The 26,271-nt window shown below is 34.3% G+C and overlaps 1 protein-coding gene across 1 annotated transcript in view; it reads right to left on the bottom strand.

Moving 5' to 3' along the window:
- The window catches only part of LOC128030179 (CUB and sushi domain-containing protein 3), a 231,452-nt gene that overhangs the window by 79,206 nt on the left and 125,975 nt on the right, over window positions 1-26,271 (bottom strand). Inside the window, exons 33-41 of the mRNA XM_052617664.1 lie at window positions 17,162-17,275; window positions 16,269-16,364; window positions 15,381-15,584; window positions 8,012-8,136; window positions 7,065-7,161; window positions 5,963-6,067; window positions 4,465-4,583; window positions 3,262-3,331; window positions 342-458 (exon numbers count right to left, since the gene is read on the bottom strand). Of these exons, the coding sequence (XP_052473624.1) occupies window positions 342-458; window positions 3,262-3,331; window positions 4,465-4,583; window positions 5,963-6,067; window positions 7,065-7,161; window positions 8,012-8,136; window positions 15,381-15,584; window positions 16,269-16,364; window positions 17,162-17,275 (1,047 nt within the window). The remainder of the gene's footprint in view (window positions 1-341; window positions 459-3,261; window positions 3,332-4,464; window positions 4,584-5,962; window positions 6,068-7,064; window positions 7,162-8,011; window positions 8,137-15,380; window positions 15,585-16,268; window positions 16,365-17,161; window positions 17,276-26,271) is intronic.

The raw sequence follows: 26,271 nt of genomic DNA, 5'->3' as shown, positions 1-26,271 counted from the left end.
AATGAGATATCTGAAGGCAAACTTTAAAGGTTCAAAATAAAGAAGAAAAAAAAAACATGACTTGCAGCTTCAAGAAACACAATAACAAGTAACTTTTTAGGTTTTAGTTAACAAAGATAGCAATTATATTGGAGATCATTTGGTCATTTGGAAATATGTGAGTTCTTAATTAGATGATCTGGATTTTTATACTTTTGAACTCTATAGGAAACATATGAGGCGAGGTATTTTTCTTTGCAGGAGAAACATCTAAGCAGGAGATGTAATTCTGTCTAAAGATATAAACAAATGAAACCTTATTTCGGGAAAAGAAGGAAAATGCTAAGTTACAAGATACAGACCAAAGCCAACAGGAAGTTTAACTGTCCAGTTGCAGTCAAGTCCACTGGGGTAATTTCCAGGAAAGCCTGGACTTAGGATGACTCCATTCAGGTCCGACAGGAACCCCCCGCACTCAGCTTAAAAGACAAGATCAGCAATGCACAGAGTCAGTGAAGACGGCGTACTGTACCTCACACAATGCAACATCACAAACAGATACTCAATGGAACAATCAAACAGATATTCATCAATTCCAAACTCCATTACAGAATCTAGTGATATGCAAAATGAACTCATTTCCACATATAAGAAAGCCTAGTGTTTTTGGTACAAACAAATAACAATGCAATGATGTGCAATAAGAAATGCTAATGGGATAAATGTACTGCCTTCATTTTGAGGTTGGGAGAAAATGATACATGGGTTGTGTTTTCTCCTAATGACTTATTAAATGAACACCATCAGAGCTCGCTGGGACTCAAAGGCCAATATTGAAGCAAGTAAGTATATCCCCTTGATTTTAGTCTGAAGTGTGTGAACTTGTCCCTGTGTGCTTGGTTGTGTTTGCATTCTTCTTATTGGCAAACGTGTAATGAATGGCCTCTTGGATTCGTGTGTCCATATACAGTACTTTAGAACAGCAATTGGAATGTCAATAGAGAACATTGAATCTTCTGTTTACACCGCAGAAGCTGGATCAATTCAACTTTAAGTGTCACTCTTCAGCCACAGCCGTGCCGAACGCTACCAGTCAAGAGTCGTGATGCATTCTATATAGATTGAGATTTACCTTTTTATCCAAATTCAATTACTGAATTTTAGCGAAGAATTATTAAAATGGTAGCATTGTAACTAAACTTTTAAACAAAAAAATAAATGAAATGAATTCAATGTCGGTTCAATATGAAAACATATCGTACAAACAAATCCTGCACCATATATTTGCATTAACATAGATGATAAAAAAAAATCATTCATGGCTATAGGTGATGTTTCAAATCAGAAGAAATAGCATAAATTCAGCATTCAGAACTCAACTGAGCTTAACTTTTAAATTCTAATTCAATTGCAGAATTTAAGGAAGTATGCTTAAATATGAACAAAGTTTAATCATTTAATAGTTTGGTGTTGCATACACAAGCAATGATGTAGATCGCTGCTTAACCATATTATGATACACTGTTGGAGAAACTAGCTAGCTAGTCACCACTGTTTCCTAAAAACAACTTATTGACATCAAGCATGTGATGGTGTGATAACTTCTGCTGATTAATCAGTTTGAGATCAAATTAGACTTTTGCTGTAAAAAAACAAACATGGCATCTGAGAATTTCTTTGCTGTTTTTGTTCTCCATTATATTGCAGGTCTCCTCTTGGTACTGGAACAAGTACCCATACAGTATACACACTCCTCATAAAGGGGTTTTGATTCTCTTAACAAACTAAAAGACATCAAAATAAATGTTTGGAATGAAAAATATAGATCACAGTACATGTTTACATGTTTAACACATGCTTGCTTGTTTCATTTAAGTGCATGATCTATTTAAAGTCAATATGTCATAGTAACAAGAAACTACAGTATGATTCGAAACACAGGTCAAGAGCTGTTTGCGAATGCTGGTTAGAACTGTGGATTCAGGAAATGCACCTTAAGATTTTCGAGAAACACTTATCACAAACGTCACCGTGCACACTGAACATTTGCAAGTGATGATCTAATTGTGTAATTCCATATATGAAATTTCTATATTCCATAGTTATGAAACAGCTGCAACATTGAAATCAAATAAGATGAAACAGCACAAATTCATGATTTTAAATTCAGTTGAGCTTATCCTTTAAATCAGTTCCTAAATTGAAGGAATTAAAATGTAATGAAATGAAATAAATAAATAATGAATGCATGTTACAATACACTCAACATATTTGGAAAATTATTAGATGATATAAACAGTAAATGTCTGGAATTGCAAATAATGTTATTAATATGCAATTATTTGTTATTTTCTGGATCCAGGTGGAAGAACAATTTCTTTTCCCAGAATCCTAGAGCAATTCTACCATTACATTTCCAGTGAAAATGTGAATTTAATCTTCTAACATGCTTTTCAATACAGTAAAATTTAAATGAATTTAAAAGTGGTTTGTTAAAAACACAATTTTTAAACATCAAGGTATAGTGAACAGTTTCAAATCATCAAAGACATAGTTAAAACTATCAGTCAAAATTCATTCATCTTTGTTAACATTAGTTAATAAAAAGACAATGTTAGCTCAGGTCCATTCAATCGTTTGAAAAGACATGACTTTTGATTTTAATAATTTTATAGTACTGTATAGTAATATTACAGTCACTTTTTATGGTACTGAAATTCAAGAAATACTTACATTTGCATGCAATGCAGAGAACATCTTTTAAAACTAATCTACAATAAAGTAAGCGATGCACAATAACTATAATGAAGTAAAGTGCATCCTTTTGCATTGTTGCACCAGCCACTTAACCTGAGGCCCTGCGGCGTCTGTCACTGCTATTAGTGGACTGTAAGTCACTCTGGATGAACAGCATTATCTAGATGGCCAGAAACTTGTGAGTGATGGTGTTATAGCCACAAGAAATCATGAGACACAGAAGAAGGCTTTAAGGCTAATAGATTTCAACAAAAGAGTCAATGAAAAACACTGAAGCTTAGACTGAACAGGACCTCGAAGATCTAGCCTGAAGAAAGCTTTTCCATAGTCCATTTGATTAAACAGGGCTCTAACAGACCATGGTTGATCAAATAAGATGAAACCGCACAATCTCCTCAACTAACAGGAACATAAGGTTATTGTGAGCCACTAATTTGAGGAATTGAGATTACGGAGAAATACAGCAGTGGTAATGCTCTCAATGAAAAGGCCAAACATAGAGAAATGACTGCTAATAAAACATACCTAGACAGAGGGGTGCTGGGTAGTTCCATCTTCTGACAGGCCCCGGCATGCAGGTTATATATGCACTTCCCTGCAACGAGTGGAAATGAAGATATTGACTTTTCCAAGAAGCTCTCACCAATTCTGAAGGAAGATGAATCACTCATAGGAAATGTATCATTCAACGTGCTCTTCCACGTACGACATGAGAGCAAAAATAACAAAGCCTTGGCACTGTGAATTAATCTAATAGCACACAGAAGAACAGAAAATCAAACGATGAACTTTAAGCTCCTTCAACAACAGGCACCTCTGAATTTAGCTTTTTCTCTTCTTTTTTTTACACAAACTTTCACTAGTTTATCTTTACATGTCCAACAGTATCTAGAGTATACATGCATCATAAGAGAACTCTGGTGAAAAATTATATGTTACACACATTGCAGCTTATTTCATATAGCATGCATTTTATGCATTAAATACACACAATGAAATAATTTTTCACACATTTTGCATTATTATACAATAAAGGTATATATTACATTGTGAACATGCCAAGGTTAATTTCATTGCTAGTGTTTCATGCATTCGAAGTAAACATCTAAATATTTATTTTCACATATTTTGTATAATTTCATTGTAAACATGCTAAGCTCATGCACCCTAAAGACAAACAAAAAATATTTTCACACTTCTTGGATAATTCTACAAAATTACAGACTGGAAATTACAAGAAATTACAAGTTTTTCACACACACATCATATTGTGTCTCAAGCTTTTCAGTGACACAGTTAATTTCGGCAAGAAAATAAAAATAACCTGGGAGAAAACGAGGGAAAATCTCAGTTAATATTCCATGATACATTTTGATATTTTAAGATCAAAAGTATGGATCTGGTACAAGATTAAAAACAACAACATCTACACATAAAAAGCAGCAAATTCATAAGGAAAAAGAAATTTTAATGCATCCTTTAAAAAGAAAAAACATCAACCCTTGGGACACATGAGTGCTCCTAATTGAACAAACACTGTTTGATTGAATGCCACTTTTCTTAAAGATGTTCTGAAAGCCAGTCACCTGTTTAATGCACTGCCAATTACACAAGCAACAATGGCGAAATGCCAAAATGAGCAGCCAAAAACCTTGCCAAATGTCTCTGAGCATTTGAAGCTGAGAACACCAAGCTATCACTGCCATATTATGATATGAAATCGCCCACCTTTAGAGTGTATCCTTGTTCACAGTGAAATGAGACAACATCACCCACGAAGTAGCGGTCGCCCACTTTCACACCATTGCTCGGGGTTTGAGGTTCTGGGCAGGAGTCCAAACCTATTGCTTAGGACACAGGAAACTCTCTTCATTTGTCAGAATGTGACTGTTCCCCAACACAAATGAAAACTGATTTGCATTTACAGTGCGAGATGCAAAGGAGCCCCGCGAGAGAAATGAGTCATAAAAATCGTTGCTTGATTCATGTAGTGGGTAAATTCAATTCATTTGCGGTTGCCTGTGGCAGGGCTTCCCAAACTGTCTTTGTAAGCTGAACCGCTTTGAATTCAAATATTTTCTTGAAGTAAACCCTGAGATTTTAAGTTAAGATTGGTTTAAAACCATGTTCACATGTTTACAGTTCTCTGATGTTGGTCACTGGTCAAATGATACAGTATGCAGGAAAACAAATAGTAATAAAAATATTTTGATTGTTTTTTGTTTTTATTAAATCATTTACTAACAGTTTAATTTACTAACATTTAAATGTAAATGTTAGTAAACATTTACATTTACTAACAGTGCAATTGTGATTGCAGTTTGAACTCCAATATAATGATTACTTCAGTGATATTAATAATAATACAATTGCTTTTACTATTAATATTATTTTGATCTAAATTGTATTGTGCTTAATAATAATAATATTAATAATAATAATAATAAAATATTTTATACAGAACTACTAAATGGATGCTTTTTTCTGCCACAGGATAAAAAATAAGTATAAAAATGGTAATTGCAACATTTTATCTCACAATTCTAACTTTTTTCTTGAAATTGTGACTTTATATCTCAGAATATAATTCTGGCATTTTTCTTACAATCCTGAGCAAAAAAATAAAAAATAAAAAAATTGCAAGACAAACACACAATTGTGTGACATAAAATCTAGATTCTGATAAAAGAAAAAATCATACTTGTGAGAAATAAACTCGCAAAAGTAAAACTTGTTTCTGCATTGAAAAAAATAATAATAATTGTGACTTTATCTCGCATATAGTCTTTTTATCTCTCAATTAAGACTTTTCTTCTCAAAATTTTGAGTTGTAAATTGTAGTCAGAATTGTCAGATAAAAAATACATTAATAAAAAATATATATATATTCTGTGGGAGAAATTAGCTTCCAGTTTTTTGTTGAGTTTATCTCTTGTGAGTCCGATTTTTTTTCTGGCACTTATTAGTTTAAATCTCACATTGCATCTGACTTATCTTCAGAGTTTATATTTCACAATTATGATTTTATTTTTCTGACAATTTGGAATTTGTTCTCAGAATTACAAGAAGAAAAAAAAAATCAGAATGAGATATAAATTTAGGATTGAAATAAAAAATCTGAATTATGAAATAAAATTTAGAATTATTAGTTTTTTACATTTTTTATTAAGCATCCATAGGAAACCAGGATTTGTGGTCTGACTGCAGAGGTGAACAGTCATCATACCTGTGTACTCCAAGTGAAAGCCAGCTCCAGAAACGCTCATGTCAGTCTGAAAGGTGAGGAACAGGTTGTTGGACGTGGTGTTCAGCAGGGGTGGAATCGTGGTTCCTACAAGAATATATATTAGATAATAATTTTTATTTGCATGATTGCTCTCTGCAGTCAATCATGGTACGACTGTCACATTCCTTCATGAGGCTTTATCATTCAACTCTGTCATGACTGTCATAGTCTTTATCAGGTTGCTAGGTCTATAGATGAAGTGGCGTCGCCGCTAAAGTTGGGTCACACCTCGCCACGGTCTGTCCACCTAATCATTGTGAAATTACAGCTGGTCACACAACAAGACAGATCAGACCTATTGCAGTTTTGTGAACCTGCAGTGACCTCCATCCAGAAGAGCGATGCTCTGCAGCCGCTCTGGAATCTGGATGATGGGTTATTTGTTGAGCGGTCGCTTGACGTTCAGTGCTAAAGAGGTTGTGACGAATAGAGGCAGGCATTACACTTGCAGCCTTAACCGCAGGGGGAATTTAGACCGAGGTGGTCTCATATTTCCCATCGGTGACGCCACACGAACAGCATCAAAGCATATTTTGTCCATGGCCATTTCACCTTCTTTATGCATGAGGCGTCTCAATCCTATAACTTCCTTAATCTTTCATTTGTCCTCGGAGCAGATTAAACGTCAAACTGTCAACAATACTTAATGCTTTGTCTGAGAGGGATGGCGCTACACTGATATCGTTCTGTCTTCTACTTATCCAGAGAAAACAAAAGGTCTGTAAAACACTATACCAAGAGGAAACCTTATAACACTGCTTATGAAGCTGTTGATCCATGATATCCCACAACAGCTCAAATATTGATATGCTTTGGATGACAAAACAAATCTCTAGATGAAAGCCAGCCGGCATGAGGTTACATTACTTATTTCCCAGATGTTTCTTTGGACTGACTAGAGTGTGTAAAAACACCCCACAACACCGGGGATGACTGCACAATTGTTTTATTTGCAGAACATATAAAAGTCAACATGGTGTGCTTGGGTTATTTGGAAAACAGTATAAAATTTAGGGTGAAAAACAGATGCTTTCCATCTTACCCGAATAGCTTCCTAGTCGTGGAGCATTGCTGTCGACACCATCGTAAAAGTCTAGAGAGTCCCAGTTGTGTTCGGTGGAAAAAGTCACAACTGTAATCTACAGAAAGAAATGCACACACATATTACAAAATATATAAAATACTTTGTTTTTGAATATGTTCATCTAGTTTTGAGTCAACTACATTTTTGAGTGAAATATGTCACATTTAAATGTTAATTTTAATAATAAATAACTACATTTTGTATAAATCTAAATAAAAACGAGCCATGGTCTGATAAGTACATAAATAATTATATAAGTACAAATACGTATATAATCATGCAATACTTAAACATGCTAATAATTCTTTAAAATGGGGAGAAATCACCTCTCATGTCTTTGTTTGTTGACATCAAAGGCTTTATATTCAATCAAACGGTGAAATCTGTCAATATGACTAATGCTAAATCAACATTTGTTCCATGTCTTTGGATGATGAATCACATTTATGCACATTTATGTTTTTGTATTTACACTATTCAGTTTATATGATGTTAATAATTTTGCATATTGTTCTCCTAAGCAGTATAATGATGAACAATCCTGGTACTCTGTTTGATGTCCAATGAAAAGCAAAACTAATTGAGAACCACTGCTGCACATTAGATATCAGCTTTTAAAAAAAAACATATTGGTTAACTGTTAATATATCAATACATTGTTTCCCTGTATAACATATTGCATCACTATAAAATGAAGTTTCACCTGCTTAAAACTTCAAAAGTTATAAAGGATGGCCAACATGTAATAGCCTATTCAGCAAATAAAGCAAAGCAGATAATAATTGGATTCCCTTGATGACATTTTTATCCCCTTGCAATAATCAAACACACTTCTACTGATCATAATCCACAATGTTTTTTAGATGATGCTACAAAACTTAAATAAATAAATCGTTTTGTCTCACTTGGATTCCAGTTCCCTCCGGCACAAAGACCTTCCATACACAGTTCAGATGGTTGTCATAGGGGTCGGGGTAGCCCGGAGACAGAATGGTCCCGCGGCGCGTGGTCAGAACTCCTCCACATGGAACTGAGAGACAGATTTCAGAAAAAAAGACTAAACATAGGACACAAGCAAAACAAACAAAAGCAAGTAAACAATGCCTTTCTGAGCCAAACCATATGGAAAGACAAATATATAATAAAATCAATAACTACAAAAATAAAAAACGGATTACAAAGAATTATGTGATTATGTAAAGAATTATAATACAATTTTAAGAACACCTTAAATATAAAGTATAGTCAGATATAAATTTGACATGAATTAAACATGAAACGTATCCACAATCCATGTGAAGGTTTTCTCAGCACTAAACATGGTATAGAAATAAATCCAGTAAAACCCTCTGACAAAAATGATGATAAAATGAATAAACTGATAATAATAACAATGGTGAGTGACAAGCCGAAATGCTTCAAAAGAGCATTTAAACCATTTAAAAGACTTTAAACTTTTTTTTTTTTTTGTGCTGACTTTAAAGATGTGTAAAACATTGAGGGGATATCTGAACATGAACAACAAAAACCAGCACCAAAAGAATGCATTCTTTTTGTTGCACTACTGCATGAGAGAACATTATTGATGACCTTGCAGCTACTGTATAATATCTTCTATTCTAAAATGAGCTGTTTTCAAAAGCTCCATGTGAGAACGGACTACTTTTAATGATGCTCTTGCTGAAGCAACCAGCCAACAATCAACTGGGTCAGTCCATCTTTACCCAGCTCCAGTGGGATGTCATTACCAGGTGCACACATTAATGTTAATACATGTCGCGGCATCTACTTTAATCTAGCATGGACGTGACCTAGACTAGTTATGCATTAAAAAAGGCACCTTATTTTACATGCATTACGTCTTGGGAACTGCTTCCAGATCCAGTGTCCTGTACGGTGTGGCCATGACCACAATCTCCGAGACCTTCATCTTTCATAGGCTTCATCCTGCTCTGCTTAAAAGGCATTATGCATTCATAATTTTCAATTATTCAACCCCGTACTCCTCCTATTTGAAGTTTCCTTTCATATTTCAGCCCACTGAAGGGAATCCTTTGAGCAAAGAGTAACTCTTATCTTCTGAAGACTTGTCGAGTTTAAGTGCAAGCATAATGATATTTTTGGTCACAGCCAGCCGACAGACACTAATTCAATCTATGTAAAACTGGACACTTGAGCGGATAAACACAACTGGCTATTAGACAAGATTGCAAGGCACAGTATACAAATATAAAAGAATGATTCATTCGAAAATTGGTCATTTTTGAACCCATATGACTTTCTTCTGCCGAGCACATGTTTTTTTTTTTTTTAAGTTTTAAATATAACAAAAAGCATAATTAAAATAACATTAAAGTAGTCTATATAAGACATGTACCATATTCCAAGTCCAGTCCTTTCCAATGCTGAGTCTCTGTTGGAGTATAAGTGAATGAAAAAGTGCAAAACATTTACGTGTTCAGTATTTTTTATTTTATTTTCAGTGAAAACATTTAAACGTCATTGAAATGAGAATCTTCTTTGAGAAGCTGCATTGCAAAAGATTGATATTTTCTATCCACACTGGGAAATAGTTTTATCTGTCTTAAGCAAAATCATATTTTGTTAAATTGATGCTTAAAATGTCAACAAAATCTGGAAACAGGGTAATAAAAATACATTTAAGTTCAGATATGATCACTGAAAACTACTTACTGATTTATCTTGATTTAAAGATGCCGGAAAACATGACAAAATACTGATTAAGAAAGTGATTTATTGCACTAGATGCATTTATGCCTTCTTGAGAACTTGCAAAGCATAACCTTCTCATCATCAGTCAGTGACAAAGATCCCAAGGACTCGTAACCGCTGCTGTATGTACACAATTACTGCACTGTGCTTTCTAATTGACCAGAAACATGTCATTTTAATTGACTTCAATTTTCCAGTTTCATTAGCTCTTTCAAAACATTCAAAGCACACAAGCGTCAGCAAAGAACAAAAGCTGGGGGAACACACACTCTAACTGGAATAAAATCGAAAGGACGCGAAATGAATCTTCTGGCAAGCCTGGCATTCTTTGTCACCTTTGGAGGGCTCAGTAAAGCAATTTTTATTTGCTTGTTGAGGCTTCGCCAGACATTGTGCTCAGCACCTTTTGTGTAGCTATCAATAAGTGCGAATCCTCTCTGGATGTTAACTACCACAAGGGCGTTCTGTCTTCCCCGGCACCGAGGCGATCAGGAGGCCTGAGTCAATCACTTTGTGTTCATTTGCCAGGTGCACCTCCAGGAGGCACATCGTTGCTTTTGTACAGTGCAAAAAAAAGTCACATATCTGTTTGTGCTTTAGCTTTTTCCTTATTTATTCTCCCTTCAGTTGCCTGGAAGTCTACGCAATTATTCAGTTGACTTCCATTTGGAGTACATCTATACTCTGCCGGTGATGTCCCACACGCTCTCACGCCCCCCACTATAATCAAAAAGGTTTCCAGCTACGTTAATGTCATCATTAGAATCCGGCGCTCAAAGAGAGGATGAGCAAGTCACTCGGGGCAGAGAGCAATTTCATGTAAATCAATGGAACGTGAGCAGACACTACCATCAATAGAATGGTAATGTTAACACTTGATCATGGCTAGTACAAGCGCGTCATTTGGTTTGCTAGCAATGCTAGACTCAGACCGTATCATTAATGCTGCATAGTGTAAATCTTCATTTTACTGGGTCTTTTTATTTATTTATTTTAAGCACAGCAAGTTAATAGTAAATTAAAATATAATGCTGTCAACCTATTTTAGATGAATGCTACAATTCCACAATTAATTTTAATTATTACTAATATAACAATTGCAGAATTAAGTAGCATTATAAGTAACAGAATAGAACATTTCTAGCAAAATAAATTGCATTTAACTTTAGTTTTTTTATTTTATTTTAAATAAGTACATTAAATCTTAAATTAAAATGGCAAATTAAGATCAATGCTCTAATTGCAGAATTAATATTTTTTTGTAATATAATTTTAATAAAACAATATTTCAATTTAATTAATATTTTATAACAAAAAATATTTAATTCAAATTTTATAAACGTATTAATCTTCTTTTTTTTGTTTTCATAATTTAGATTAATAAATACTAAATAAAAATAATTAAAATGGAAAATGAATGCTGTCACTCTGATTTAAATTAATGCAGAGCAATGCAGGATTAATTTTTAGAAGTAACATAATTGCAGAATTAATTTGATTTACTTGAAGTATAATAAAATAATGTAATATTTTAATAAAATTCTAATTGTCCTGTAATTGTTATATTATTAAATTACATATTAAATATACTAAATTTGATTATTAACAATATATTATAAACACTTTAAGATAGTAATTTAATTATTATTTTTCCATTTAAAAAATAAATTGTAAAAAAAAAAAAGAATAATACTTTGAAATATTAAATAAAAAAAATAAAATTTTCACTATAATTTAGATTAATGCTCTAACTGCATAATTAAATAGCATTAAAATGCCACTTCAGAAAAATTTATAAAATACATTGATGATATTTCAATAAAATTAATAGTATGTTCTTTTATTATTATGTATTTATTACTATTATTTATTATTATTAATACTAATTATTATATTAAGATTAATGTTCTAAATATATAATTAATTAGTATTCATCTATTTAGAGGTATTCCTAGTTTCAGTGTAGCTACTTTTCTTATAGGTACTTCAGCACCAATGCTTGGTATTACCAATACTACAGAAAGAGATACTACGACATAAAGTGACAGAGGTGAATCCAGCAATGGACACATGGACCTGTAGCAAAAATAAATAAATAAAAGATTTACGTGAAGCGGCTACCAATAGCAAACCTGTGCAAAACCCACACACTTTAAAAGTGAATATAAAACTGCTGGTGATTCAGTGGCTTTTCCCTTTAGTGGAAATAATTGATGATAACAGGGTGTTACTATCAGAGGTGCGGTGTTTGATTTACTCTCTTACAGCAACATTGTTTTCAGTTGCTAATTTCTAGGAGTTATAAATTGGTTATTAAAGGGATTGTTTACCCAAAAACTAAATTTGCTATTTCTGTCATGACATCTCGGCATGGTAATGTACATGACAGTGTTAATGTATTTGGTCTTGGCAGAATTGGCTACACTGCTGCCGAGACTTCCAATACATACACAACACGCTGCTGTGAGCATGTAGGAAATACTGCTGCTGCACATATAACACATATGAATAAACCCTACAGCATGCATCAATCACCCCGTAACAGATCTATACAGGTGGAGCTGGGGAAGGTGGAGGGTTTCTGAAGTGCGCTGTGGATTTCTACTGCAAACAAAAGCCAGGTATTTGAAATCTGAGCAGTGAGCTCATTGGCTACTGATACAGGAGAAAACCAATCAGCTGTGCCATGTGATAATGATGTCATTAGGTCAGACTCCACAATCTAGAGTTTCATGCCAGAACTCTTCATTTACTCACCCTCAAGCCATCCAAGATGACTTTTTTGGTTCAGTAGAACAGTAAAGATGATTTTTAGCTGAAACCGTGATCCTTGGTGATTCATGAAATGCAATCTACAGCTTCTGTCACTTGAAAGTCAAAAAGCAGCATATACATATAATTATTACCCATGAAGATATATTGAGGCCTTATGAAGCGAAGCAATCAGTCTGTGCCTTCAATAAACTCGTTCAAATTAACTCATTCACTAGTTTGTTTACACAATCACACAAAAAATTTAACATACACACAATAACATTATTACAGCAACCAATAATAATGCAAAAGGTGGAAGTTTTACATGTCTAAAGCATATAAAGTGAATAAACTAGCCTTAATCAACTAACCTTTTTACATAAACCATTAAAAAACATAAAAATGTTCACACCTTCATTCAAGTGCTCAGTTCATGCATGCGTATATCAGCGGTCTTCGGTCCAAGTTGAACTGTTACTTCGGTTCAGTGACTGTTGGAGGAACCGGAGCACTGAATGAGTTAATTCATCACAGGATCAGATACGCTGATGTTTTGGCTCATTTCGAGTCGGAGTGACTGTGAGGCATCCAGAAGTGAGTTTAGATAGAGTTAACAAGTAGATCTGTGCTGCTTGAGTCACAACCTGTTTCAGGCTGGTTCAGTCCGATTTGGTGAACTGGTTTAACAAGTTCATTAAACAGAACCAATTCAAAAGACTGATTCGGTTGTCAAACCGGACATCACTCCAGCCCGTTAGATTACAGGTAATAATGTTGTAAATAATGTTACGTTTCTTGCATAGACCAATAGGTTTGCTTCATAAGCCCTCAATAAAACATCAGAAGCAACGGTTATTCATTTCGTGTAGACTGCTATGCTTTTTTGGACTCTCAGAATAACGGAGGCTATAATTGCATTTAATGAATCACCAAGGACCACGGTTTCAGCTAAAAATCTTTACTGTTCTACTGAAGAAAAGGGCCATCTTGGGGTGAACTATTGGTTATAAATGTGAGGCTGATCGATAGTGATTTTATCATTAGGAACATGCATATCCTGGTTTCACATGTGAAGGAGCTATTTACTGTACACAGAAATCTTAAGGTAAGGCATAAAAAAATAATAATAATTCCAAGGATGAGTGAAAGGTGAAAAATGATGAAAATATATCAGACGAAAAAAATGCTATGATTTTGATTCTGTAATACAAAATCATGACTATTTGTGCTTTACGCTGAGACAATAATACTGCATTGTTTGGTTTGTGAGAGAGTAAGGATGGTGGCTCTGCTTCTGTCGCCTGTTGATTCTCTCATAGGAGCATTTCTATTAAACTGCATGAGGACTCGGTTAGAAGGAAAGTATTCTGTCAACTTGCATCAAGAGATTTACCCGAGATCCACATTTACTTGAAATTGCATTTCACGGGGGCCTCCACCCTGTGTGAACACTCCTGTATCCATTAGCTCCCAGCACATTTATTTTTAATAAAACCCCCTCAAATATCTCTGACTCTGTTGCACAGCACAGTGAGTGACTTCTAAGGACCAGCATCCAAACCACCGTGGAACTACACAGGTGACTTATCTGGAACGCTCTACAAATGCAGAAACTCAGACAAATGGTGCTCCTCACGCAAAGCACGCTGCAGATTCCACTCATTCCTTATTTCAATACAGTTCAGCTTTAACGTGTTGCTAGGCAAAGATCATGATAATCCAATTACTTAATAATCAAGCATAACAATTCATAGCACACTCAAATAATAGATAAGTAAACAAATACATTTCTTAATTTTGATGTTATACATTTAAATAGGTTAATATATACATTATACATATATATATATATATATATATATATATATATATATATATATATATATATATATATATATATATACACACACACACACATATATATAATATAAATTCATAAATATTAAACAATAGCTTAAGTAAAACTTTCACAATCTAGTAACATCTAAAATGTAAAATAAATGTAAATACATATAATAATAAATACATTAATAATAAATATAAAAAATATTAAAGTATATAATCTTTGATTAATCTGGATAGATTTATTTTTTTAATTGCTATTAAAGTATTAATTACAATACCCTGAAATAGCAAATTTCTAAATGTATAAATATTAGTATTCAATAGTTTAAGTAATACTAGTAACATTGCAAATAAATTAACTTTTACTCAATTTCATTTAATTTAACAGTATTATATTTATCTATGATATTAATAATATAAATAAAAAAATAAGAAATGTTAAGTATATCATTGTTGATTCATTTGGAGATACAAATACTAATATGAAAATTAATAAACACTATTATTTAGCAATTTAAGTTATATTTAAACGCAGTCACATTTAAAATGACATTTTCATTATTTTCATTAAAAACACACTCTAATGAAAGTATGTCATCTGATTAAATGTATTAATATATACATAATATAAACATATATTTTATATATTTAATTCCAGATTTTCGACTCTTTTGCAGTGCACTAGGAGATTGTCTTCTCCATGAGAGCATGCAATGCTGCCTTAAAATTTGGCTAAAACTAGGCATTTTAGAAAACAGCACAATCTTTTTGGAACAGCCTGGGATGCACCTAAAATGCTGCCTTGTGAGGGCAGCTCATTAAGTCACACATTAGTGGTCAGACATTAACTGGTCATCTGGTCATAACTGACGTCAACCCCACAGGTCCTCCCCAGCAGCAGGGGGCAGTATTGAGCGGACAGACGTGTGGGGGTGTACATACCGACACATGTTGGCACAGTGCCGTTCCATTGGGCCAGTGTGTTGGGCACTGCCTCACACCTGATGGCACTAGCACCATGAAGAGTGTAACCTGGGTTACACTCGAAAAGCACCACCGTGCCCATTCCAAAGTCATTCCCAATACGCTTCCCATAGCGAGGCTCGGGCACGGAGCTGCATTGGGAAGCACTGGTCCTTGGAACAGCTGCAGAAATACAAGAAGACAAACAATATTTATGTTTTATCTGCAAAATAAATATACATTTCCATTCAAAACTTTGGAGTCACTATTTTTTTTCTTTTTTATAATTCTATTCAACACCAACACATTAAATTACATTAAATTAATCAAAAGAGTCAGCTATTAAAAATTCAGTTTTGCATCACAGTAATAAATTACATCTTTAAATATATTCAAAGAGAATACAGTTAATAAAATTGTAATAACATTCCACAATGTTATGTTTTTACTGTATTTTTAATCAAATAAATGCAGCCCTTTTTTAATAAAAAAACTAAACAAAAACAAATGCACAGACCCCAAACTTTTGCGCAGAAGTGTTGCAGTATACACTATACTGAATACATAGTGTATAAACTAACCATTCTAAAAAATAAAATAAAAGATTTTAAACTATAGTATGCTGCTTTAAAGTGTCCATCTATCATTAGTTATTTTACATGAACTGCAATATATATTGTTTGTATTATATTTGTTACACAGTGTACTGTGTTGTATACTGAACATTTTATGCATACAGTTTTAATTTAATGCATAACCTACAGAGTTATTTAAATAAAGAAAAAGATAAATACTGCACACTGCAAAAATAGCATGAGTAGTATGGAAGTAATGTTTTCCAACATAGATTAGTCAAGAAGTACATACCTTGATACACAAAATGAAAACCTTTAGCTGTGTTTGGTCCCTCGGTTTTGAACCTGATGGTGATTTCACTGGCAGAGCTCAGTGGTAAAGGCTCTCCTATCCAAAGAGAAGTTTGAGGAGAAGAAGAAAAGAAAAGCAGTTCTGTTATTTGTCTGCAGCTACAGCAATGACATAAATGAGAGCATTAATACGTCTGCTGAGCGCTGCCACATCAACACGGTGAAAGGAAATCATGTGTTTGCAGTACACCAACACGAGCGCTCCAAAAGTTGAAGACTACAAGGGAAAAAGTGTGATTGCATCCTTTTCTACTTTAATACAAATTATATTATATCCAGTATCAGCATAATTTAAGTGACAAATGACATGGAATTCAAAAAAAAAAAAAAAAAAAAAAACCTTTAATGTCACTTATAATTATGTAAAATGTTGTAATATAATATAACATTAATAAATATAAATTAGGGTAACTGCATTAATTTGCCATTTTAATTTAATGTTTAGTAAGTGATACTTAATATTTAGTATATCTATAAAATATCATAATAACAACAACAACAACAACAACATTTAATTACATTTTATTTTTTATATTTAGACTTTACTAGATTTCTAAACTATTACTTTATTACATTTTAAATTAGTATTTATAAATGTATATTTATAATGGTTTATATTATATGACATTATATTATATTATATTATATTAAATTATATTATATTATAACTGCATGTCAGAAGCACATTAACAACAACACAACATTCAGTGCAGCAGAGCTGATTTGAGAATGAGATCTGACTGCGGTAGTCCTTCATTAAGTTCAATGTCATCACATCTCAGCAGACGTGCCTTTAGTTGGTTTCACGCAATGATGGTAAACAAAGCCTTTTACCAGAGTGAGAGCCATGGGCAGAGGTGAGGAGCGCAGACTCTGTCGAGGGCCCGTCAAAGATCTCAAGCATATCATTCGGGGTCGTCTGGAAGAACATAAACTGGCCGAAGAGAACTGGAGTGAGAGACAGAAGAAAGAACTTCTTAAAAACAAAAACCTCCACTGTTGGTTAATGGCTGTAATTCATTTGCTTTAGCATATAAGACCTGGTTACAGTCAGGGGCGGATCTAGAAAAATATTGATGGGGTGGCGAGAAGGGGGCAGGAATTTTTGAGGGGTGGCAACATATGGCAGACATATATATATATATACACTGAATTTAGTCACAGTTATCACAGTTTGACAATAAATATATGTGCACACTACAAAAGGACACAGGCTATCATTTACAAACTTACTCTCATGCAATCAATGTCTTGCATTTGAAACAGTTCATATAAGGAATAAGTGACTATACCCCATAAGCACCACCACACTCACTAATGCATACAGTATATTAATACTTCTTTGTAAAATATTATTTGAAGTAACAAAACCATGGTTCATTTGCAGTTACCATGGCTACAAGAACGATGATTTGTCGTGTTATTGTTAAAACCATTGGTAATTGTCCTAAGGGAACCTGAAAAAAAAAAACTTTCACAGGAATGTGCCTGAAAGTGATAAACGGGCCTCGTTTTTACCTAAATGATATATTCTTTATTTTAATATATATAAAAAATGTATAAAGTGTGCATTGTTGCTGACACCTAAATTAACACATTACAATAGTTTTATGACTGCAAGTCTTTCTCCACAAATGCTATTGAGCTTCAAATTTGCGTTTGAGCCCATGTAAAAGAGTTGTATAATTTACATATGATTTACAGGTTATTTGAATAAATATCAAACATTTAATTTAATTGTGCATTATAGCTGACACCTACATGAACAATTACAGTTGTTTTTATGACTATAAGTCATTCTCCTCAAATGCTACTGACGTTAGAAAAGTGTATACCAATATCGCATGTAACTTTAGAGACGGTCCCTAAATTTGAGACTCTTCCAACGTCCAACATAAAGTCAACTTTATGCCTGTTTTTTTTTTTTTTTTTTTACTTTTAGTTTTCCTTTCCCTTCGCTGGATTGCTGATGTACTCTACCCGGGCATACATGTTCATCCATCAATTATGAACATTCAGCCGCAAACATGAGGTGCGAGCGGTCGCGAGCGCGGATAGGAGAATGGAGGAAGTTTTTTATTTTTTTTTTTTTTGGAGCAACTGGGATGGTGCCCATAGACAGTAGATGGTGTTCCCTCTGGGAGTTGGTGCTCTACGCAGACTGCGTACTCTGCGTTTAGGGAGCGACGGTACTGAATACCTTTAATATTGCAGACACTAGTCCATATCGAGATTTGATTAAATGCTCTACTTTTGATTTATTCATTAAAATATGGCCGAATTCCGTGACGTTCTGCTTTATACAGCAAGTTCCATTTCCGCGATTCAATCCCTGTCTCTTTTCAAACACAAACGGGGTGAATTTATGAATGAAAGTGTGAAAGTTAGTTCTGAAACAAAACGAAGTTGTTACGTATCCTCACGCTTTTTAAAACTGGGTAACGTATCACGTAGTAGCTAGACTACACCACTGTAACGTTAGTTATTTATCATCTCAAAGTCTGTGCTTTCATTAAAGCTACATTTATTGATAGATAATAATTTTTTTCCCAACTTTTCCTCCTGAGTGTCAGGCCGGTGACACACTGGCTGCGTGGCGGTTCTGCTGTGTGCGTAGCGGCTGCTTCGCGTTTTCTGTGTTTTTATACAGTCTATGGTCTTTACACACCAGAATCGTGCCTGGCGCGGCGCTGGCGCGCTGCTGCTGCTGTAGGTGACAGAGGGAGGTCACCGACAGACCAGGGTCTTGTCTTCATGACAACAGTATCTATACTTAATGTTGAGCATAAATATAAAGCCTACTGATTACTGATTGAGTCAGTTATGGGGATCGCGAATCATTTGAGTCAGTTTGGGGATCGCGAATCATTTGGATCAGTTCGGGAGTTCGTAGCGGGATCGCGAATCATTTGAGTAAGTTATGGGGATCGCGAATCATTTGAGTCAGTTATGGGGATCGCAAATCATTTGAGTCAGTTTGGGGATCGCGAATCATTTTATCAGTTCGTAGTGGGATCGCGAATCATTTGAGTAAGTTATGGGGATAGCGAATCATTTGAGTCAGTTCGGGAGTTCGGAGCGGGATCGCGAATCGTTTGAGTCAGTTTGGGGATCGCGAATCATTTGAGTCAGTTTGGGAGTTCGGAGCGGGATCGCGAATCGTTTGAGTCAGTTTGAGAATCGCGAATCATTTGAGTCAGTTTGGGAGTTCGTAGCGGGTTCGCGAATCATTTGAATCAGTTCGGGAGTTCGGAGCGGGATCACGAATCACGTAAATTTTCAAATTGGCCATAACCTTTAATTCGTTGCTGCCAACTGGGGTGGCAGCAGGGGTGGCAAGGCTTTCTTTCTTTTCTGCCACCTCGGTAGATACGCCCCTGGTTACAGTATATTTATATCGTTGCAGGAGAGTATATCTACAGATTATTTTTTATCAGTAGGCATCACTCCCAAAGGAAGATTTTTTTTTTTTTATCAGTTCTACATATATAAGAGAAGAGAATAAGAGAAAATTGGCTGTGGCAAAAAATAAATAATTAAAAATAAAAAAGGTAGTAAAACACCCAATGCACTGGGCTGCATCAGAATATCTAAACATGCAGAGGCAAGATCTGTAGTGTCAATTATAGCTGTCAAAAGTTCTGCTGGAGAATGAACAGAATATTGTGGTGCAGGTAACAGAAAATTAATAAACATTGTTCATTTTCTTGAAATAGTATTTCAATTATAAAAAAAACTACAACAACAAAAAAAAAAAAAAAAAAAAAAAGAGATACATTAATTAATACTAAATACAAATTACATTTTTATTCTTCCCAGTAGTCGAAATGTATGTTCAAAATGTAATACAGTTTATTTATTTGGAGAAGTAGTATTTCTATTAATATAAAATAATAACAAGCAACCAAATAAACTAATTTATTAACAATGCACTGATTTTTATTCTTCACAATAAAATAATAAATGTTTTATTACAGTTAATGTATATAATAATACTATTCATTCATTCATTCATTCGTTCAGAAATGCAATTGATATATCAGACATCTTATTTGTGATGGCTGTTCTATGGGTTGAAGGTGTAACAGAAATGGCGTTCTCCCTTATGGCTTTCAAAGGGACTGCGTAGTCAAGTAGTCCTAGAGCTAAAAAAACTTCCAGTATATGACAACATATCTTCAACAATAGAGCTCATATTTCTGTTCCTCCTTATAGCAGTGCTCCCAACACAATCATCACTTATTGAATTTAGCAGTAACCAACTCTACCAAAGTCACAGCACAAAGCCATAACGAGAGATTCAGACTTCTGCAGGGAAATGCAATAAATTAATCTCACATCTCTAAATAAAGCTATAAAACAGCAGAGGAGTTGATACTCAAACTCTAAAGAGAGTAAATGAATCTGGTTCGCCGAAGGGCCTCATAGCGGAGTCTGCCTTCAGGCAATTGCCACACATTAGACAGATAATAAAACACGATAGATGCCAGATCACAACGTGAGGAAAACAGCACCATGTGTTTGTCATTTTCTATGAATAATTCACAATCAAACTTGCACACTCTTTCTACTTTCAGGAATTTGAAAGAAATACATTTCCTGTAATTGGACAAGGTATGGTAGTTGCACATTTGTTTCATTTTTAAAACGGCAGCACATATTAAAGGGATCATATGACGTTGCTATAAAGAACATTATTTGGTGTAATGCAATGTGTTTATGCAGTTTAAGATTAAAAAAACATTATTTTACATATAATGTACATTATTGTTTCTCCTTTATGCCTTTCTGAAATGCGTCGATTTTTACAATGCTCATTGTTCTAAAAATAGCGAGGTGTGCTCTGATTGGCTAGCTATCCAGTGCATTGTGATTGGCCGAATTCCTCAAGCATGTGATGGAAATGTTACGCCCCTTAACACTGTGATGCCGTCTCCCTAGTCTCAGCCTCAGATGTCACGGACCGATGGCTAAACGTCTGATGCATATCGGACACAAAAGTGGAAACACAAGTCGTCATCTGATTGGTTGAATTCTACAGGATTTCCGTGAGATGCGTGTGTCGCGTTCTTTTCACCTGGAAACAAAGATACCGCGGCGCCAATCCCACTAACGAAGAAGAAAATGCTCTCCATTTGAATATATTTTCAACATTGATATTAATAAGAAATGTTTCTTGACAAAGTAAATCATCAAATAATGTCTAAAGGATCATGAAATTATCTTATGAATAAATTATATTGTTTACATTATTTATATATATATATATATATATATATATATATATATATATATCCTCAATTCATCTTAATTCTATTTTGCCATGGCATCAATTCTCTTCTCCAAAATCTATGGGATTTTTCACCCATCTTATCATCCACTGGTTTAAAAATCAGACACGTCTTAGCTATAGTATAAATTCCCATCCTCTGGCATTTTAAGTTTGCTTAAATATTTTTTACACAACCATTTCCCATATTTTTATAAATATTTTAATACATCCTCATCCCCAAAATGTATTCATTTCTATGGAGGAATATCTGCAGTTCAACAATTCAACATAATTACAATTATAAAAAACAAATTTTAGCAAGTATTCATTATTTTTAAATTAATGATACACAGTTTTTTTTATTCTTCGCACTATGAGAACTTAGTACTTATAAGTGTTACTGTAATCTTATTTACTGATTGATTTATGCATGCATAGATGCATGCAGAATCAGAAATGGCTTACCTATTAAAGAAGTGTAATTATAAATTAGACTGACAAATAACAGCTTATTACAACTGTCAGTATTATTCCAAAATCCAGCTTTTCAAAGCTGATGGTTAAACATTTAATATCTTCTGATCAGTTGTCACACGTTTACTGTGGATAGACAAACTACTTGTCGCATTGTGTTTTTACTATTTACATCTCATATATCAGCTCCTTTCCTAGCCACATCTATTATCAGAGGTCAATAATAAGGTCTCAGTGGGAGTGTGTGACTCCTGGAATTAATATTTCAGCAACTGAGATGCCAAAGTCCCTTTTGGGCATGTGGTCTGGCAACCTTATCCAATCTTATTATAATACAGGTACAGGATATTAGTCAACAGATCAATATAATGCATTCACTGCACGATTAATTCTGACAGACACAAAGGCTGCTGTCCGGTTGGACATTTCCATCCCCTGAGGACTGGGAAATCAAACAGTGCAGGGCCAATCAAAATGATCTACACTCGACATTAGGGATGCACTGATACCATTTCTACCAACAGATCTGACTCCAAAAATTCTGAGTATGATAAACAGCACAGAAATCTCATTCCAAATATTGGCTCATTTTAGATATTTCATGAGAGCTACACATTCCGAAAAAGGTAGCGGTAAGAGGCCGGAAAAGTTAAATGTACATATAAGGATATACTACAAATATGAAATACATTTCTTTTAAATGTCTAGCACAGTAAAGAGGCAGCAACATATGATAGACAGAATAGAACAAGAAAGGGTATTAACAATTTACTAAGTATTAAAACATGAAAGTTTGAAGCAACGCAGTGCACATATTTGCATACAAAAGTTCAAAGCACAAAGGGAAGAGATACTGATGTGTAGTGTATTATATTGGTGCGATAGTTTATTGAGCCTTTTCTTTTAACGTTTTTCAAATTTCAGTTACTGTTCGTGTGCAGTACGCTAGAATTTATTCATAGTGCTCTCTACTGCTCCGGTGTTGTGATCTAACAGACATCTGGAAGAAAGTAACATGATTTAGAAGCAGCACTGAACTCCAGCAAGATAAAGTCCTTTTTCTGCAAAACCATTGATCTTCATCTTCAGACCAAGAGTAGTAATGGGAACATTGAACTTGACTTTCATAACCGAACGTGAGATGCAGTCTGAATGCCGAATGGAGGATGGCAGACACATCATTTATCTGAACCTCATATTAAGCTGGAAAGCTTCAGAACACTTAGAATATAGTGCACAAAAACATGCTTTATGATGTTTTTGTTCCTTTAATGGGGCTTAACAATAACACAGACTATTATACACACAATATCAGATTTGGATCAGCCTCGTCTGACTGATACCCGATCCGGCAGAAAATGCCAGTATCAGAGCCAAAACAGTTACTGAGTATCGGATCGGTGCATCCTTACTCGACATTAACACAAAGACTCGAACGTTTTAGTGCCTTGTCAACTTTAATAGTTTAATAAAGGTCCCATTTTTCATGCTTTTTTTAAAGCTTTGATTGTGTTTACAGTGTGAAATATAACGTGTTCATGTTTTGCGTGTAAAAAAACACATGATGACTTCCTTGTTCTATAAAGTCCCTCCTTCAGAAATACGTAACGCGTTCTGACTGTGCCAGTGGTTCCTGTGTTGTGATTCGACAGCAGATGAGCACAGGCTGACCTCCTGGAAACGCGATTGGGCTAATTTTGAGAAGCAAGTGGGCAGGAGCATGTACTTATAATCACAGAAAGTGTTTTTACTGACCAGAAGCGCAATTAAAATCGCATTAGTTTTTTTGCACAGCCCTAACATCTAGTTAACAAAGATAAACAGTGTTACCCTTTGTGTAATAAGTTACAGAAACTGTTAAACGCACCAATTTAAATAATAAAATACACTTGTGTTCCATAAACAACGCCTTCTCCAGACAAAGAGGGAACTGCTCCATCTTTCAAGAATAATCTTTGTGCGAATCCGGCATTAAACTGATTGAGATTGAGGAAGCTCGCTGTCCTCAGCAAAATTTGCTGCACATAGTTTTACATGTGGATTATAATTTTCCGGAACTGAGTTAAACATAAATTGTAACCATTAATCTCCGTGTACAGCATCCCTGGGAAGCCCAAACAAAGGTGATTCGACTTCGAGATGAAAATAACAGCGTTTCGACGACATGGCGACAAATGCAGCTCTTCCTTCTTCTCCATAGGAGCGCAACAAGACCACGCCCCCTTTTTGGTGAATTCAAGTGGGCGTCATAAAACTGTTTTAGTGAAGTCATTACTGCAGGAACTAGAGGGCTGTAGTACAAACGGGTTGTTTTTTGTAGGCGAATTCTGTTAATCGCGATTGGCATTGAACTTTGAGCTTTAGATATTATTTATACTCTAACAACAACATTACACACTAACTAAAGTTTAAAACATGGAATCACGAAGAACGGGAACTTTAAGTAAAGGAAATGGAACTGTCGTTGGCTTGACAAACTCTTTCTCAACAAAGAAAGTGAAGACCATTGCAACCAAATCTAGCAGACATCTTTACAGCTGAGGTCACCTTTGTGATCTAGAAGGGTAATAGTTATTGGCTGTTCTTGTCCTTACCAATCTGACACCACTTCCGGGCTTTTATAGTGCTGAGCGATTGTGTGCTAGATCAGTGAACAAATAAATCAGCGGTGGCTCTCAGCGAGGTTTCTTCTCAGGCAAAATCTGCTGTCTAAGATGAAGGAACAACAAAAGAAGCTGCTTATTTTATCTGCCTTGGTTTTAGATTTAGGTATTTTACCCATTAATTTCTATCCTTTTCAGAATGCTGATTTGGAAAATAAACTGAGATGAATCTTACGGATTTGAATATGATTTGAAGCACACATTATTTGTAAATCAGTAAACCTCAGTACAAGGCTTTCCCCTTATTTCTTGAAAGGATGAACTGCTCATCCCATAATGCACTGGAAATAATGTAATCAAATGACTGATAATACAACTTGTACAACATTTGTACTAGGGATGCTCATATTGACCGTTTAACCGTTAACCGAAAGTAAACATTTTGACCGATTAATACTCAGTTAAACATATTAATATTCAGTTAAACGGTTAAAAAACTTTTTTAAGGTTCTTTTTTTTTAGTTTGCTGCATGGTTTAAAAATAAAATAGCCTACTGAATAGCTTATATTTATTAACTCACGGAGCGCGTCGGCACATGCAACCACACACGTGACACATGCCCTGCAGAATTATTCTTTTTTTTTTCGAGCAAGGGAAGCAAAATGAAGCGAGCGAAAAGAAGCACTGTGTGGGATCATTTTAACAGAAAGGGCGACGAAGTTACCTGTAAATTATGTGGCACCGTATTAAAATACAGCAGTAGTACAAGTACGATGCAGTACCATTTACGAATCAAACACCCACAAGCTTCGAGTGATGAAGGGCAAATTTTAACTGAATACAGGTTCTGTTGTTGATCTGTTCTGTATGCTGCTGTTTGCACTTTGCACGTTAAAATAAACCCTTTGATAAAAAAAAAAATGTTTGTATTTTTTTAAAAGGTCACAGATACGCGTCAATTTTATTTGTATTTAATGGCAATTCAATATTTATAATCTTATCGGTTAGCGGTTAAAAATCGATTAACGAGCGGCGGTTGTCGGTCGGGAAAATTAATCAAAATGAGCATCCCTAATTTGTACAATTATAAATGAAAATATCACTAGGTATCAATAACACTAGACTGATTAGAAATGTAATGATTTTTTGCACATTAACTTTGGCAGCCAAAAATACTGTTTTAAACTACCAATTACAGAGTGAATGCTAACAAAAACTAAACTAACCTAAACTGAACACTAGACTGTATTGAGAAATTTAACAGTGTTAAAATTTCATGATCTTTGGTTAGCATATAAACTTTGGCAAAATACAGAAACTCAAATGTATTTATAAAGCTATAAATAATAAATGAAAAACGACAAAAAATAATAGTAGATTTTAAATATTAAATAATAATAATAACTAAAAATTTAACTGTAAATGTAACGCTGTTAAACTTTTAAATTATAGCTAGTTAGTGCATCAACTTGTAGCAAAACATGTAAAAAAAAAAAGAAAAAAAAAAAAACTATAATAAATACATAAAAGTATTTAACTAATAATAATAATAGTAATAAACGTTAAACTACCTATTAGCGAAACCAAAAAATAA

The sequence above is a fragment of the Carassius gibelio genome, chromosome A16, assembly GCF_023724105.1.
Source record: "Carassius gibelio isolate Cgi1373 ecotype wild population from Czech Republic chromosome A16, carGib1.2-hapl.c, whole genome shotgun sequence".
Lineage (NCBI taxonomy): Eukaryota > Metazoa > Chordata > Actinopteri > Cypriniformes > Cyprinidae > Carassius > Carassius gibelio.
The sequence above is the reverse complement of the archived record's forward strand: the minus strand, read 5'-3'. Positions and strand labels throughout refer to the sequence as shown.